Here is a 15752-nt window from a genome sequence, read left to right as displayed (position 1 = left end):
TGTTACAGATGCACCGTCTGTGAAGGTCCTGCGATGGCCATAGCTATCCACAGCCAAACCACTGACATTCCCTCCTGTCCTCACGGCTGGATTTCTCTCTGGAAAGGATTCTCTTTTATCATGGTAAGGAGGAAAGAACAGCAAAGTCATAGTAAAGATTGCCCCTAGAATCTTACGTTGGACTGGGTGAAAGGCGGCTGCTGGGGAATGAAGCCGCCTGATGTCAATGCACACAGCGTGCCATGGACATTTGCTTGAAAATCTAGAAAGATACTTTTTTTAAAGCAAGTTGGGTTTTTTTTGTAAATAAAGGAGCATTAAAAAAAATGACTTCATCCACAAATTCTAAATAAGACATTTAGGTGAAGAGTAATACCATATTAGTAATGGAATGCCTATATTTTTACCTGGCAGCTGTTTTATATAGATAGATCTTCTGTAATCCTTATGGAAACCCTAAAGGTAGTTTCTATTATCTGCAGTGGTATGCTAGTAAGTGGTAAAGCTAGGATTTGAACCTGAGTCTGTCTGCTCCAAAATCTTATTGCCTTACACTGTGCCCCTTTGACATTCCTATGAAGACGGGAACTAAGAGAAAAAGACTTTTAAAGAGATTCCCCAGATCTAAGTGCTAAATGAAGAAATCTATGGACTGACCATCAGTGACTGTGCTAGCTGCACATATGTGGTGGGTGGTTATTCATATTTTGTGTAGCATCATTTAGGAGACATTATCCCCCCTTCTTTACTGAAAACATAGTGATGAGTTCAGAGGGTGATCAGTACTATAAGGGAAATAAGGAAAGATAAGGAGAGAGATTGTGAAAGGGACAATGTCAAGGAAAGCCTTCTTCAGATTATATTTAAGCAGATCCCTGAACTCTGAGAACAAGCTAGCTGAGGAAAAGGTGCATTCCAGGCAGAATAAATAGCTTTTGCTTTCTTTTTGATGACTATCCCTCAACTTGGAAGGTAGCTAGGGTATTAGCAAATCCGGGTAACGAAGCATAAGAAGTTTAGTTCATGCTATTTTCTTTTATTGTCTATTACCCCCCCCCCCAAGTGTAGAGCATTGAAAACTTGAACGCCACGCACAGAATTCTTATTCAGAGATTTTTACCTTGACAGTTCACAAGTGCAGGTTCTGAGGGCGCAGGTCAGGCTCTGGCATCCCCCGGGTCCTGTCTGGAAGAATTCCGAGCCAGTCCATTTATAGAATGTCATGGAAGAGGAACGTGCAACTACTATTCAAATTCCTACAGTTTCTGGTTGGCTTCATTAAACCCCAAAAGAATGTTCAGGTAACTATTCAAAGTCAAGTTTAACCTGATGACTCAATCACAGACTTATTCAGAGGTTGCCCTGTTAGATTTTCGTTACCTGGGTGTTGATGATGAACATCGGAAAGATCTCATGCCAACAAAATCCAGTTTAGCTTGGCACTCGCAGTGACACGTGTCCTACAGTGAACAAATAGCCATGGCTTTGTACTACTGCACCAATAAAGACCCCAAAAATGTGATTTCTGTCACCACCAAACATATTTAACATTTGTATATAAACTTGTAGCAAGTGACGAACAAAACCACTAACCGATCTGCTGCTCTTAATTTACTGCACTGGCAGACTTGTGAGTAATATAGACTATTTAAATGGTAAGCGTGGTTTTTATTACAAAACAGGATTTGTGAGTTTGCATCACAGCCTATGTTTCCTTACTGCTGCTGAAACACAACTAAATTATAAAATGTCAACAACATTATAAAATGTCGCAACAATATACCTCCTGTAATAGAATTTGATGAGCTCCAATAGTTATTAACAAACCTCAAAGCCAGCAAATATTCCCTTTTTATCTATATTGATGAGATTGTTTTGTTTTTTGCTTTTATTTCAGAAAACCTATTCCATCAACTATGAAAGCTGGGGAGTTAGAAAAGATAATAAGTCGCTGTCGGGTGTGCATGAAGAGAAGACAATGAAGAAAACAGAACTGTTCTTTTTTGTCCTAAATAACCAAGTAATGGTGCAGAATATGCATTTATTTGGGAAGTTTTCTCTAACCAAACAATATGGTTCTGTGATGACTTACTACAAAGTTTCTATTTGTTTCCCACACAACAAAGCATTTCTTCTACGTCAGTTCTGCCATCCGGGTATCTAAATATGCGATCTTGCCGAGTTTCCCGTGGCAAGGCAGACTTGGCCAAAAATACCACTGAGATCATCTTCCATTCGTATCCGGTGCGCTAGCTCCACGGCGAGTGTATAAAGTTTGATGCCACAAGTTAACTGGATTTGCCCCCTTCTAGCCCAGTCTTTGAGACTCAGGGAGGCTAAATCGCTTTGAGATTGTGCCACCAACCCCTCCCTAAAACTTTAGCCCCTGGGACAGGAAGGAGATGGGGGCAGGTGGAGTAATAGAGCCTCATGAAATGTACTGTACTTTCAGACCCGTTCAGTAACCGAAGGCCTGAGGAAACCAGAACCGAACTAAGGTTCATGGATATTCTAGGGCTCTTTCAAAGGTACCCAAGACTAAGGCCAAAAGGGGGTTTCCCTAAGGCCAAAAGGGGGTTTCATATTTTTTTAAAGCTTTGTTTTTCCATTGAATTCATTTCACCGCAGCAGTACGACCTGCTTGTGTTCCCATGGTTACCCTTACTGAATTAATTTTAATAGGCTGATGTTATACACATACTCTGCAATGTATCTCACTTCCGTTTTACCAGCTCACCCACACAAATAACAAGGACACTACTTCTTCAATGTGCACTTTAACCCCATCCCTATAGATGGTCAGAAAACTTAAGACATTTGTTGGCTAATCGGGCTCCAGGTATTATTCCCTTGCTGTGATCCATTCATATTCCATTTAACCTGGGCATTTCCAGATTAATTCCCTGGCTATTTCTCTAATTCTTTTTTTTTGTAAAAAAAAAAAAATGTGTTTTATATTACATATTCTTACCAACCATGTGGAAAGAGTTGTGTAAAAATCTTAATGTACAAATTGTATAGTTTGGCAGATATAGGTCTTAAAATTTGCTTTTCAGTGTGTTGATACATTCCCAAGGTTACTTAATTCAACTGAACAAGCATTTCATTCAGCACCAAGCCATGTCCCAGGCATGGTGCTAAATTATAGCTAGTAAGGGGGAGAAAAAGAGACTTGCTTTTGACCTGATAATCCAGAAGAGGTGATGAACTTACTGCTGCCGTTAAGACTCCCACATATCCGAGCTGGGGTTTTTTTTTTCCCCCTTTTCTTCCTTTGTCACTGTCCTTCACTGTTGTTATATGCCATCAGCATAATTCGGTAGATCTCTGTAAAGATTTACAAATAAGATCTTTGCCCAGGGAAAGCCCAGGATATCTAGCTTCTCTTAGGCATTGCAGAAGCCAGGTAGGAACAATGTTAAGAAAACAAAGGTCTGCAAAACTCTAGAAACCACTTGTACTTGATGGTGACACTCTCTGATGGATCTGAGGCCAGGTATCCTGAGGCCAAGTTCTGAAGATGCTTCTTGATCCCCCCAGGTGGCCTCGGTGGTGCTGATATTCAAATTCAGGTCACTGCTTCTGTCTCAGTTGCGAAGCGAAGGTGTGACCGCACAGGACAGCACACACTGTGACTGTGGTTCCCATCCTTCGCTGCTCACATGACTGCCATCAAGACATTTGTACATTTGAACATTATAAAGTGCATTTTACTTAGTTTACGTAGACTCACCTCATATTAAGACTTTTTTGCTCTACAAATACCCTACGGTCCCAATCGTACAATAATGGCATAGAGGGCTAACTGACGTCCACAAACCCTCTGTAAGCCAGTAGTTCTCAAAGTGTGGTCCCTGGACCAGCTGCATCAGCAGCATCTGGGAACTTGCTACGAATGCCCATTTTAGGGCATCGCAGACCTACAGAATCAGAAACTCTAGGGCGTAAGGCCCAGAAATGTGAATTTTCACAAGCACTCCAGGCGATTGCCAAAGCACTCCATGTTAGAACAAGTGCTGGAGGCAAACAGCCAAGAGAAGATTCTGCGGGCAGTTACCTGGCACCGCTGGCTGCTATAGCTCCATCTGTCCCTCTCTTTGAAGTCCCAGGTCACGAACGCCCTGAAGGTCGGCTAATTTTACTAATCCGGGAAAGCCCTAGATTGGTGCTACAGCCAAAGGACTGGCCTCCGCTTAGCCAAGCCTCCTCTCCTCTGGCCGCTTATCAGTGTTTAACTTCTGACAAAGACAGGCTGTACGAAAGCCTTACATTCCAGTGAAGCCATTAACAGCTGCTCTGCCATATGTCACACGTCTGAGACTGACCATTGAAACGCAGCTCCCCTGCCTCGCTTTCCAGACGCCTAGGAGTAGCTTATAGTGTTATGCAGACTTACCTTTGTAGATAAAATGTAAATACCTTGTTTCTTTTAAAATTGGGGCTTCAACTTTGGAATTTCACAGTGTGCTAAAATAATGGATTTCTCAGAGGTCTCTCCTTTTGCAAGGTAAACATTATTAACTTATTTATGAAAGTATTACAATAATGCTAAATTTGAATTTCAGTGCTAATTTAACTTACAAAGATTTTTCTATGCAGCAAATGTAACTTACTGCAACTAAACTTAATTTAATGTTTACTCTATAACCAAATGAAATATATTTAAAATATATTGAATATTTTATATTATTATATCCTGACAACATTACAATGTTGTAATGTACTAATATTTCTGTAATTATAGTTAAAAATTATTTTATTGTATTGTCTAAAAATAAAATTGAAAAAATGATATCTGGTCTTATTTTTTTCAAAATGGAGGTAATTTTCTGAGTTGTAAAAATAATATATATTCACTGTTAAAACAACACATGATGCAAACTTATGAAGAATATAAAAATTGCCATGATCTAACCCGTCACGCTCACCCAAGATAAATAAGGTATATATGCCCTTCCAGAGTTTTTCCCTGTAAATATGTTTTTAAACAAACTTGGGATAAAAACATGCTATTTTGTTACCAGATTTTTTTTAACTTAATACTTTATGGACATATTTTCACATCAATAGACAAGAAGTAATCATTATTTACACCATAGTCCATTGCATGGATTTACTACATAAGTTGATGAATCCCCAATTGGTGGACACTTGATTTAGTTTTATTATGAATATATTGTACATATTTCTTTTTTTTCTTTAATTTTTATTTTTTTATTTTTTTATTTTTTTTTTATTTAAAAAAAAATTTTTTTTTTAACGTTTATTTTTGAGACAGAGAGAGAGAGCATGAACGGGGAGGGTCAGAGAGAGAGACACACAGAATCTGAAACAGGCTCCAGGCTCTGAGCTGTCCGCACAGAGCCCGACGCGGGGCTCGAACTCACAGACTGCGAGATCATGACCTGAGCCGAAGTCAGCCGCTTAACCGACTGAGCCACCCAGGCGCCCCTTTTCTTTAATTTTTAGAGAGAGAGTGAATGAGAGCACACAAGCAGGGGAGAGGGGCAGAAGGAGGGAGAGGGGGAAAAGGAGAGAGGGAGAGAGACAGAGAGAGAGAATCTCAAGCAGGTTCCATGCTCAGTGTGGAGTCCAACATGGGGCTCGATCCCATGACCTTTGGGATCATGACCTGAGCTGAAATCAAGAGTTGGACACTCAACTGACTGAGCCACCCAGGCACCCCCTATTGTAAGTATTTCATATCAATTTTACTGTTACTTCCTCAGGATCAATCTCTAGAAGGAAAATTATAGCATCAAAGGACTCCCACAATCTTGGTCTTTGATATACATACAAAATGTTCTCCAGGAAGGTTGTGAGAATTTCAAGCTCTATCAACACTGTAAACACCCATCTCCTTACGCTTTTACCAGTTCTGGGTATTGCTGTTACTTTACAATTCTGCCTATCCCATCTTAATTTATATTCTTCTCACTACCAGTGATTTGTCACATTTAATGAATATTTGCTTTGTTATTAGTATTTTTTATTAGTGCTTGTTTTTGTTTTCCTGTGAAGGGCCTGATCATATCTTTGCTCGTTTTCTATTAGGGTGTTTAAAAAATTTTTACAAATCAGTTAAGAAAATGTATAGATGACCGAAATTATGGGTCATACGTTTTGATGTTTCCCATTGATAATACAAATACTCCTCATTCAAGGAAACATATTCGTAAAATTTTAAATGTAAAGCAGTAAAGAGGAATGCTTCTCACATGCAAAATATGAAATTTTGTAAGTAAGGAACTTTCAGGCTATGTTAAATGGCAATCAAAATAATCAAAGGAAGGTGAATGAACAGGAATCCTGAGTAATAGTTCTAAGACAAAGAAAATTCTTGCTCAAATACATATTTTAGAAGTATTCTCATAACTGGACCCAAAATCTAAATTGAAAACATTTTGAGCCAAAAAAAAAAAAATGTTTATTTAAATGAACTTATTTTTACTGCTGGCAAGTAGAGGAATGAATGACAGTGGCCGTTCTCTCTCTACTTACAAGCCTGTTTGGAAGGAAAATAGTGATCAGTCTCTAACGGATTCTTAGCAACCTACTGACAGGGCACTCGCAGAGTATTAACAGTGCCTAGGTCACCTCACCCTATTCCCAGCTCTGCCTACTGAAAAGTGAGAAACAACCAAACACGGAGTAAAAAATAAATGATGTTGTATAACCAGACTAAATCTTAAACATTCACATAAATATGACCTTCTCTCTTGGGGTGTTTGCAGACTCTAAGGTAAAAATGCTAACATTGCTCAAAGACTTTGTAGAACTGTTGCTTTGGAATTATCATGAATTACAGTTTGTCAGCCAAACCAGGAAATGGGTCTTATCACTTTATACCCAAGACGTACACGATGCTCAAGAGATTTGGCTCCACAGAAGACATCCAGATGAGTGAGACACAGAGACCTTGGTCTCAAACACAGAACTTCATCTGTGGTCTCAACACAGAACAAAAAATAAGGCGAATACATAGATTAATTATAATACTGGACAGAATGTGATAAGTGTTACAAGAAACAACAAATAGTGATTCAAAAATTGGAGGCTTCAGGAAATAATTACAAAACAAGGAATATTTTAGGTGGTCCTTTAAGGCTAGTCAAGATTCCAAGAAGCAAAAGGTCGTCAAAGGCACGATAGCATTCCAGGTGTCAGGAACAGCATGGATAAGGGTAGGCAGTTAGGAAAGCACGGAGCTATCTCAGAGAATAATTCGTGGTCAAGAATACATAGACTATAAGAATATACATGGAATACATAACATATGGAATATATGTATTCTCTGTATATGGAAACGTCACATACGCATACATACACAAACAGTGGTAAATAAAGTGGAGTAGTAGGAGTTAGGGCCATATTAGGTAGACTTTCAAATACCAGGTTGAACTTGTACTTCATTGGCTGGTATAAGAGCCAGTGAAGATTCTGACAAAAGAAAATGATCATACAAATGGTAACCTAGAAGGTCTAGTGTCTTATATACTGCCCTTGCCAGGCTATTCCATAATTTCAAGTGTTTTTAAAAATTACTGGATTGCTGTTATGGACTCCTGAATTGTAGAGAACTATAAGTCATCAATTTCTTTTAAACCTAGGGCTTCAAATTTGGGATGTCACAGTTTGTAAAATGAGGTTCTTTGCCAGCCTCTAGTAAGAATTAGAGGGGAAAAAATGATTGTAGAGATGGGGAGGCCAGTTAAAAGGTCATCAGCCCAGATGATGGGTAATGGTCTAGCAGGGGGAAAAGAATGGACAGAGAAAGTGGACAGTTGGTATTAAGATGAGGGAATCTGAAGCGGGGGGGCGGGCGCTTGGGAGACAGTGAAAGATGACTTCAGAGCTTCAGAGTTTTAAAACTTGGTGACTGGAAAAATAATCTTGCCATGAACTAAAAAAAAAAAAAAAAAAAAAAAAATTCAGGAGAAGGTATCTGAACTGGGAAGAGGGAGAAAATTTGAGTTTGAAACTCTGTTGGGATCAAAACTCCAAAAGGACACTTATGAAGAATTGGCTAAACTAGTGCGACAGGATGGGACTAAACAGATGTGTTATTTACATTTGTATCTATTCTTACGGAAGGATGATTTGCCAGTATTGTGAAGGGGTCCCAAGTACATTAATTCTCAAAGTGCTTTCCAAATTATTTTGAAGAATGGTAACATCTCTGGAATATCTTTAGATTCTACAGTAGTCCCTACTCATGTGTATGTCCTTGTTGGGCTGTTTGTTAAAATCCAGGCATATAAAACATTCCGTGATTTGCTTCAGTCCGTACCAATGTCGGTTGAGTATGGTACTGAATTTCCCGAAGTTAGTAGTTAGGGGTTTAGATCCAGAGAGGGCTCTCCGAAAGCTAAACAAGGCTGCTAACTACTTTGAGTCCTAACTTCTCTTTTAACAGCATTCTCATCTTGAAGGATTGGAGGAGCCACTCGGGGCAGGGGCCACTGTTTTTCAAGAAAGACATCTAATAATTAGAGGGCTCGACTAGAAATCAAAATTGGAGCGTGGATCACCACCAGAATTGGCGAAATATACAGATTATTAGGCCTCACACCACAGAGATTTGGGTGCAGACAGTTCTGAAAAGTAGTCATATTAAGTGGCTACCGAAGATTTACCTTGTAAACACGTGGGTCTTGAAGATCACCAACTCCAATAAAGTTCAAGCGTGAAGCCAATTTGCACCGCCCTTGCTTTGTTGCCTGCGGTTGGCGCTCTTTGCCCTCAACAAAGATGTCCCCGTATCGCCGTCGCACTGCCCCCGTTCCTGTGCGTGAGCCTCACGTCCGCCCTTCCCCGTGTCACATGACCACGAACCTGCCTCAGCTACGGCTCCTGGCAAGGGCCAGCCCCGGCCGTTCTCGCGTCTCTGCCGGCCCGCTGTGGGCTGCTCCGGCCGGTGCTTTGACTGGGCGCCTCCGTGCGCTCGGCCAACGGCCTTTGGGAGCGCCCACCCGAACGCCCCCGGAGCCGGCGGGCGGCGGCCCTCGCCCGAGACACTCCAGCGGGCACAGGGGTGAGTGTTGATGCCTTCCCGATCCGGGACGCGCGGCCCGAGCCGGCTTCTCGGCCTGGCGCCGCGGCCGTGATCATCCGGCCGGCGGAGGGACCCTCGGTGACCCCGGCCCGTTCATGGTGTGGCCCCGAGTCCCGACTCCCGAGCTCTGGCCTTTCCTCCTCCTCCTCGGGGCCTTGCCGCCTCCTCGGTCCCCGAGGAGCTCAAGGGAGAGCAGCACACGCTCCTGCGAGCTTTTTCGGGCTAACCTCTCCCCGCCTTTCTAGCTCGGGGTCTCATTTTGACCACAAATGTGGACTTTCCTGGCTAGAAAATAGTTTGGGGGAGGGGGTTGAGAAACCTTGGGGGCGTCCCGAGAGCTTGAACGCGGAGCTTTGCTGGTGGTCTTCCCTCATCCTTCCCGGCCAAGGCCCCCGAGGCACCTTTCGGTATGACCTTGAACCAGCCGCCTACGGACTTTACAGTTTTGGGTTCTGGTTTGTACTTTGTGGAAAATGACGTGTTCGCAAAAGAAGGCCTGGTTGGAAGCTGGTCGGCCGCGGGAGGCCCCTTGGTCGGGTCCGTCTTGTAAGCAGCCTTCTCCCAGGTGTGGATGGTGGGAGTTGCTTCTCGGATTCCCTTCCGGGAGCCGGGAAGCCGGAGGAAAACTCGAGCGCCTGTTCCTCGGAGCCTCTGACCTTGGTCTGCAGGGCGAGGCCCCTTGGATGGTGCAGGAACACCCCGGGCCGCGTCCTGCGTCGTTAGAGCGAGGGGCGCTGTGTAAGGGATGAGGAACCTTTCAAAGTGGTGGCATCTTTTGGTTGCAGCAGATAAGAAAAGCCCCAGGGCCCTTGTTCCCAAATGTAGAACCAGTTGTATTCAAGCCTCGCATCCACTGAGAGACTTGATCGGAAGGACCTTAAATGTTTTCTCTCCTTAGATTAAAATTTTTAAAAAAACAAAACAGACAAAATTGTTTCTGTGTCGATTTGACACAGAATGAGATCCCAAAGGAAAAACCCCTCAGGAAAATGGATTTGGAAAGAATTAGAACGATTTGGTTGTACTCCGTAGTCTTTCCCCATATAATTAAATTTTGTGTAGGAGCTGCTATCTTTTGGGTTTCAAACGCATGCGAATTGCTTTTTGCTGTTCTTTCCAAAAGGAAATTGTGTGTTCTGTCCCTTCCTGTCTGATAGGGCTGCCCCATTGTAGGATTGCACAGTTTAGCTCTTGCTTTCCTCCCTTCTGGTGTTGAAACTTGTTTTCTGTGGATGCACAGCCTTACTTTAAAATTTGATAATTTATGTTTTTCTAAGTTTTCAGTGACATTTCTTTAAACACTGCAGTTAATCCTGGATCGCTACACCCTGATTTGCTAATACACCCGTTTGTTTAGTTGCTTGAAAAGAGAACTGAAACAGGGTGACCTATATAAAAACCTTAAACTAGGTCCACACAATAAGTGATAAAGAACCAGACACTTTTTTTTTTTTAAATAATTGGAGCATTTTATAAAGCTTTGCAACCACAATCAATTTGACCCAAGCTGTTCCTGTGACTTCCTGGGCTGTTTCTCTGGGTTCCAGTGTTCTGATACAGAGATTAAAGTCAAGCTTGAATCATTGTGTCCCAAAACTGGGACACTTTCCATGAGTGGGGTCTGACTTGATTCTAGATAGTATATGGATAAGGATTGTTTCAAATAGTTATGTTTTTGTTACATGTATGTATAGATCAGATCCGTGGTTTGAAGGAGTTATGTAAAATTTCCTTTCAAAACACATTCAGTATTTTTTAAAGTTGAGATAAAGGAAGAATGAAGTGTGGGTAAGAGAAAACGTATAGTTTGAATGTGGAAAACAACTATGAAATCGGTAAGTTACTTGTGTTTGGGAAGTACTAGGCTTAGAAATTAGAGGTCTAAGATCATCGATGATTCTAAGAGCGATTTGGTCTCCTTAGTTATACAGTGGAGAATTGTGGACCGGTTGCCTAGTAGATTCTAATTACAGAACCTCAGGAATTAGTGTCTTAGCTCCAAATGAGAAGTTTATTTTATGTATTGCCAAAACATAATACCAAACATGCTATCGTCTAATGAATGAGGGGGGAAAAATAGATTCTTATCTAATTAGGACAGTGAGTGTTAAATCTTAGAAAAGCTCCGTTTACTTTTTTTTTTTTAATGTTTATTTTTGAGAGAGAGAGAGAGTGTGTGTGTGAGCAGGGGAGGGACAGAGACAGAGGGAGACACAGAAGGGAGCCAAAGACACAGAGGGAGCCAAAGCAGACTCCAGGCTCCGAGCAGTCAGCACAGAGCCCATCGCGGGGCTTGAACTCATGGACTGTGAGATCATGACCTGAGCTGAAGTCGGAGTCTTAATCGACTGAGCCACCCTGGCACCCCAGACCATTTACTTTTTAAATTTAGGTAGCTCAGATAGGCTGCAGGAGAATGTGGCTTTTTCCAGAAGTTGTCTTTTCAGTGTCTACCTTTATGATCTAAGTGTGATATTTTACAAACTGAGAGATTCTCCTAAGACCAGATGTTGCTGTAGAATGAAATGTTGAGGCTCAGTGGGATGTACCAGTGGAAAGCCAGTAAGAAGACTGAAATGCAGTAAACGGAGTTGGGGGGTGGGGGTGGGGGAATAGCACATTTCAGGGATATAATGTTGTTTGGTTATCTTTGGCCCTTGCATATTATTATAAAACTTCAATTTATAATGTCACAGTACTATATCCTTTTGAGATATGTCTTTTCTGTATCATAGTTGAAGATAAGCTTTTACTGTGTTTCAGATGCACCCAAGAATTGCAAGAGGTTCTCTTCTAGAAAGATGCACAAAAATTGATAATAGAGGTTGCCCGTGGGGACCTGGGTGGTTATAGGATAGGATCTGGTGGGACACTGTATTTTCTCTGTGTGTTCTTGCATGTGCCTGTATTGCTGGTTCAAATTCAAACACTGAAGGAAAGTTGTGAATGAAATTAAATAAATATGAAATTAAATTACGTATTGAATGAAAATAGCTGAATGAAAATTTAGCCAATACATTTGTTCCTTCTTTGTATGTGTATATGCATTTACACATAATTGTTAAGATTCTTTTATATTTAAATGCTCTTCATCTGCCACATCTTTCTAAATTCACATCAGAAATGATGACAGTTCTTTATTTTATCTTGCACTAACTGATGAATGGTTGTAGGGCCCTGGCTGTGGGACTAAACTTGGTGGTGAGCTTGTTAATTTTTTCTTTCATTATTGGCTTCTTAATGTAAGGTTGTATATCTTTGGTGACTTATCACTTAGAGGATTTCCAGCAATGCGTCCCTAACGTTGGTATCATGTCGCTTCTCAATTAACTCCTGTTTTTCTCCCTTAGGGACAAAAGTGGCTCTAAATCCAGCATAGGCACCTTGAAGGAAGTTAAAGGATTTAATATGAACCACAGAAGCAGATAGTGCCGAACAGCAAGCAGCCACTGGTACACATTTGTGAGTAAAAATTTTGTCTTTTGCCTCTATTTTCTTAGTCTTTAAGCCATCTGTATGCCAGATCCTCAAAGTTCACACCTTTGGGTAAAGAATAAAGGAAGCAGTTTAGCAGTCGTAATTACTAATTAACCGCTTGTCCCTAAGTAACTTGTTGCTCCCTAAGCAACCTCCCAAGAACTGTCCTCAGCATCTCATTGAGTGAGGTTGGTCAAGGGTAGTAACATATCTCTGACATGCAGGTTAGGAGATACCCCAGGTATGACTGGCCTTTAATTACCCCAGGTATAACGGTCTTTAATTGTTATTGCCCTTGATTTATATATAATACTTTTTGCTGAAAATTCAGTATAATTTGGCTTTTGAAGTCATTTCCTTTTAAAGAAACGATTACTTCTACATCAGTTTTTTAGGCCACGTCAAGTACATTTGCTTCTGACCTTTACATTCTCGTCGTGATTTCTTCATTTGTGTTGTGCTTGTCTTAAAAAAGAAAAGGACTTTTATTCCCCTTCAGAATATAACGATTAAAGGAGTTTTATGGCAAAATGTTTGTTTTTAATCTGACTTCACATTCTTCTATATATTTGATTAGCTTTATCCCGTTTGCAAAATCATAAAATAGTGACTGTGCATAAAACCATCTTCATGATTTTTCAGACGTAGAATAACTGTTTAGTAGAAATGTGAAAACTGGTTTTGTGGAGCAGGTCTTAGTAGATCATTTTAAGTGGATATTTACTTTTATTCATGGTTTTGTTTTGTTTTTTTTTTTTGTAATAAAATGAATTGTGGAAATACTGATCTTTATTCTTTCTTTTTTACAGCTGGAAAAGCAGTCTTGGTGTTGTTATGTTCACCTCCAAAAAAGTTCAGATCTGTAGGGGAATTGTTGCATAAAGTAAACTGAACCACAGGGTAGCAGTATTTTAATAGCTGTTCTAGATGTGTATGTACTGTGTTACAAATGAGTGAAAGAACAAGCAGTGATACACCAGTAGGAAGGTCAGTGACACTTTATTCAGTTGAGCTGCTATTATAGGCTTGAGAGATTGTGGCTTGAAAGCTGGTTGCCATAGGCTGATCTTTTATACTTTCACCAGCACTTTGTGTATGGGGGGAGCTTTCTTCGGCATTTCCCCGAAGCATGGGTCCTTCTCTAATTTAGAAGGTTATTCCGTGCGTCGGTGCTGTCTCTCCCCTTAAAGGCATGTTATGCTTTTTAAAAATATACATGTAAATACAGTATTAACTGCACATAAATGTGAAGCTTCTGATTCTCCAAAATGAACGCGTCCGTTAAGGATTTATTGCTACAGAGTCTATATTTGACGTTCATTGCATCTCGGTCACTATACATCACTGTACAGTGATGTACATCACTATTCATTTAGTAAGAGAAGTTTTAGTTTGTATTTTGTGCTTTTTCAGGGGACTACGTTTTTTAAAATAAATTGAGAATTAGCCTTATTTACTTTATGAATCTGATTTTCATCATTAAAAGGTTTTATTTTTTTCATGCATGACAGCAATTTCTCATTTCATTTTTGGAAAATCCTAGCAGCTTTCCGTCAAATGATTGATTAGGAGATTTTAATTTAAGTTTTCTCTCAGACATTTTTGAATTATAAGCAGCATGCATATCTGTGCAGAGAGAAAGAGAGGAAGTGTGTGTGTGTGTGTGCTTGTGTGCATGTGTGCGTGTGTGTGTGCACGCGCATTTGTTTTGTGGTTATACAGTGATTTAAAAACTTGCTCCTAAGCAGTGTCTTCAAGGTGCGAATTCAGCTGATAAAGTGAGAAGGCATTCTGTTGAGGAAACCGTTTTCTTCGCTCTTTTGTTTTTGCTTTGTATGTGTTTGGTACTCGCAAAAGAGAAGGCCCCTTCTGCTCTTCCCACAAGGTACTGTCTTCTAACTTGGCCATGTTAGGAAGACTGGCATCGTAACATGTGGTCACACACCCCCCCCCCATCTTTAAATTCTTGCCCACAGAGTGAGTGGGGCAGCATTTCCTTCTCCCCGCGCTGCTGAGATGGCGGAAATTAGTCGAATTCAGTATGAAATGGAATACACCGAAGGTATTAGTCAGCAGATGAGGGTCCCGGAAAGATTAAAGGTAGCGCCACCAAATGCTGATCTGGAGCAAGGATTCCAAGAAGGAGCTCCGAATGCTAGCGTCGTTATGCAGGTTCCAGAGAGGATCGTTGTGGCAGGTACCTGACGTTGTGTTTGTAAAGTTGCCGATAAAGCTTTGTTTTTTGGGTTTTTATGAAAACTTCTGGGTCTTTCAAACTATTGTTTAGGAAAGGGGCTGGGAAATACAACTTGGCAGTATTTGCAAAATTTCTGTCCTAATAGGCCGAAATTTCAAACAATATTTTTTAATAATGCAACCAGTTGACATATAATTTACATACATAAAATACGTGTGACTTTTAAGCATACGGCTCGATGAGTTTTGGCCAACGTATATGCTCCTGTAACTGTCCACCACAGTCTAGCTATGGCACATGTTCATTACCCTGAAAGGTACCCTTGTGCCCCATCTCATTTAGTTCCTCCCCCTCAGTTCCAGGCTTTTTGAAACTCTTTCAAGTTCTTGCATGCATCAGTTCATTCCGTTTTACTCCTGGGTAGCATTCCACTATGTGAATACACCCCAGTTTGTTCATCCGGTCACCTACGGATGGAGATTTGGGTTGTTTCCTGTTTGGGACTGTTAGGATTAAAGCTGCTGTGAGTGTTGCCATACAAGTCCTTGTGAGGACGTGGGTTTTCATATTCCTAGGAGTGGAATTGTTAGGTCATATTGTAAATTGTGTTTAACTTTATGGAAAGCTGTCATGCTGTTTGTGAAACTGATTGTACCCTGTGATATTCCCATCAGTGATGCATGAAAGTTTTCACTGCTCCACACCCTTGCCAACACTTTGTACCATCAGTCTTCTCATTTTAGACATTCTAGGGGGTGTGTAATGGCAGATAGTCTTTAATAAAACCACTCTCTTTTTAAAACCTCCTTACCTTCTATTTCGTTACTCCTAGGAAATAATGAAGACATTCCATTTGCAAGACCAGCGGATCTTGACCTTATACAGTCAACTCCCTTTAAACCTCTGGCACTGAAAACCCCGCCTCGTGTACTAACACTAAGTGAAAGACCGCTAGATTTTCTGGATTTAGAAAGGCCTCCTGCAACCCCGCAAAATGAAGAAGTAAGTAGAGTTTTAATTGAA

General features: G+C 40.8%; 2 protein-coding genes across 11 annotated transcripts in view; both read left to right on the top strand.

The window, feature by feature from the left end:
* COL4A3 (collagen type IV alpha 3 chain) overlaps window positions 1-4695 on the top strand; it is a 136572-nt gene extending 131877 nt beyond the window's left edge. Inside the window, exons 50-52 of the mRNA XM_047085607.1 lie at window positions 9-123; window positions 1129-1301; window positions 1898-4695. Coding sequence (XP_046941563.1) covers window positions 9-123; window positions 1129-1301; window positions 1898-1982 — 373 coding nt within the window. The 3' untranslated portion in view covers window positions 1983-4695. The remainder of the gene's footprint in view (window positions 1-8; window positions 124-1128; window positions 1302-1897) is intronic.
* A 4184-nt stretch (window positions 4696-8879) lies between these two features.
* Window positions 8880-15752, top strand: part of MFF (mitochondrial fission factor) — a 35600-nt gene continuing 28727 nt past the window's right edge. For 6 of the 10 annotated variants that reach the window (XM_047082970.1, XM_047082969.1, XM_047082968.1 and 3 more), the window contains exons 1-5: window positions 8880-9034; window positions 12406-12517; window positions 13342-14417; window positions 14509-14729; window positions 15562-15731. In XM_047082970.1, the coding sequence (XP_046938926.1) occupies window positions 14368-14417; window positions 14509-14729; window positions 15562-15731 (441 nt within the window). In that variant the 5' untranslated portion in view covers window positions 8880-9034; window positions 12406-12517; window positions 13342-14367. The remainder of the gene's footprint in view (window positions 9035-12405; window positions 12518-13341; window positions 14418-14508; window positions 14730-15561; window positions 15732-15752) is intronic. The other 4 variants (XM_047082964.1, XM_047082963.1, XM_047082965.1 and 1 more) reach the window with 4 other exon arrangements.

This window comes from Lynx rufus, unplaced genomic scaffold (assembly GCF_022079265.1).
Source record: "Lynx rufus isolate CCGP_SWC_20201006 ecotype Redwood Valley unplaced genomic scaffold, mLynRuf1.p SCAF_2, whole genome shotgun sequence".
NCBI classification, from domain to species: Eukaryota; Metazoa; Chordata; class Mammalia; order Carnivora; family Felidae; genus Lynx; species Lynx rufus.
This window is presented reverse-complemented; position numbering and strand designations above follow the sequence as displayed.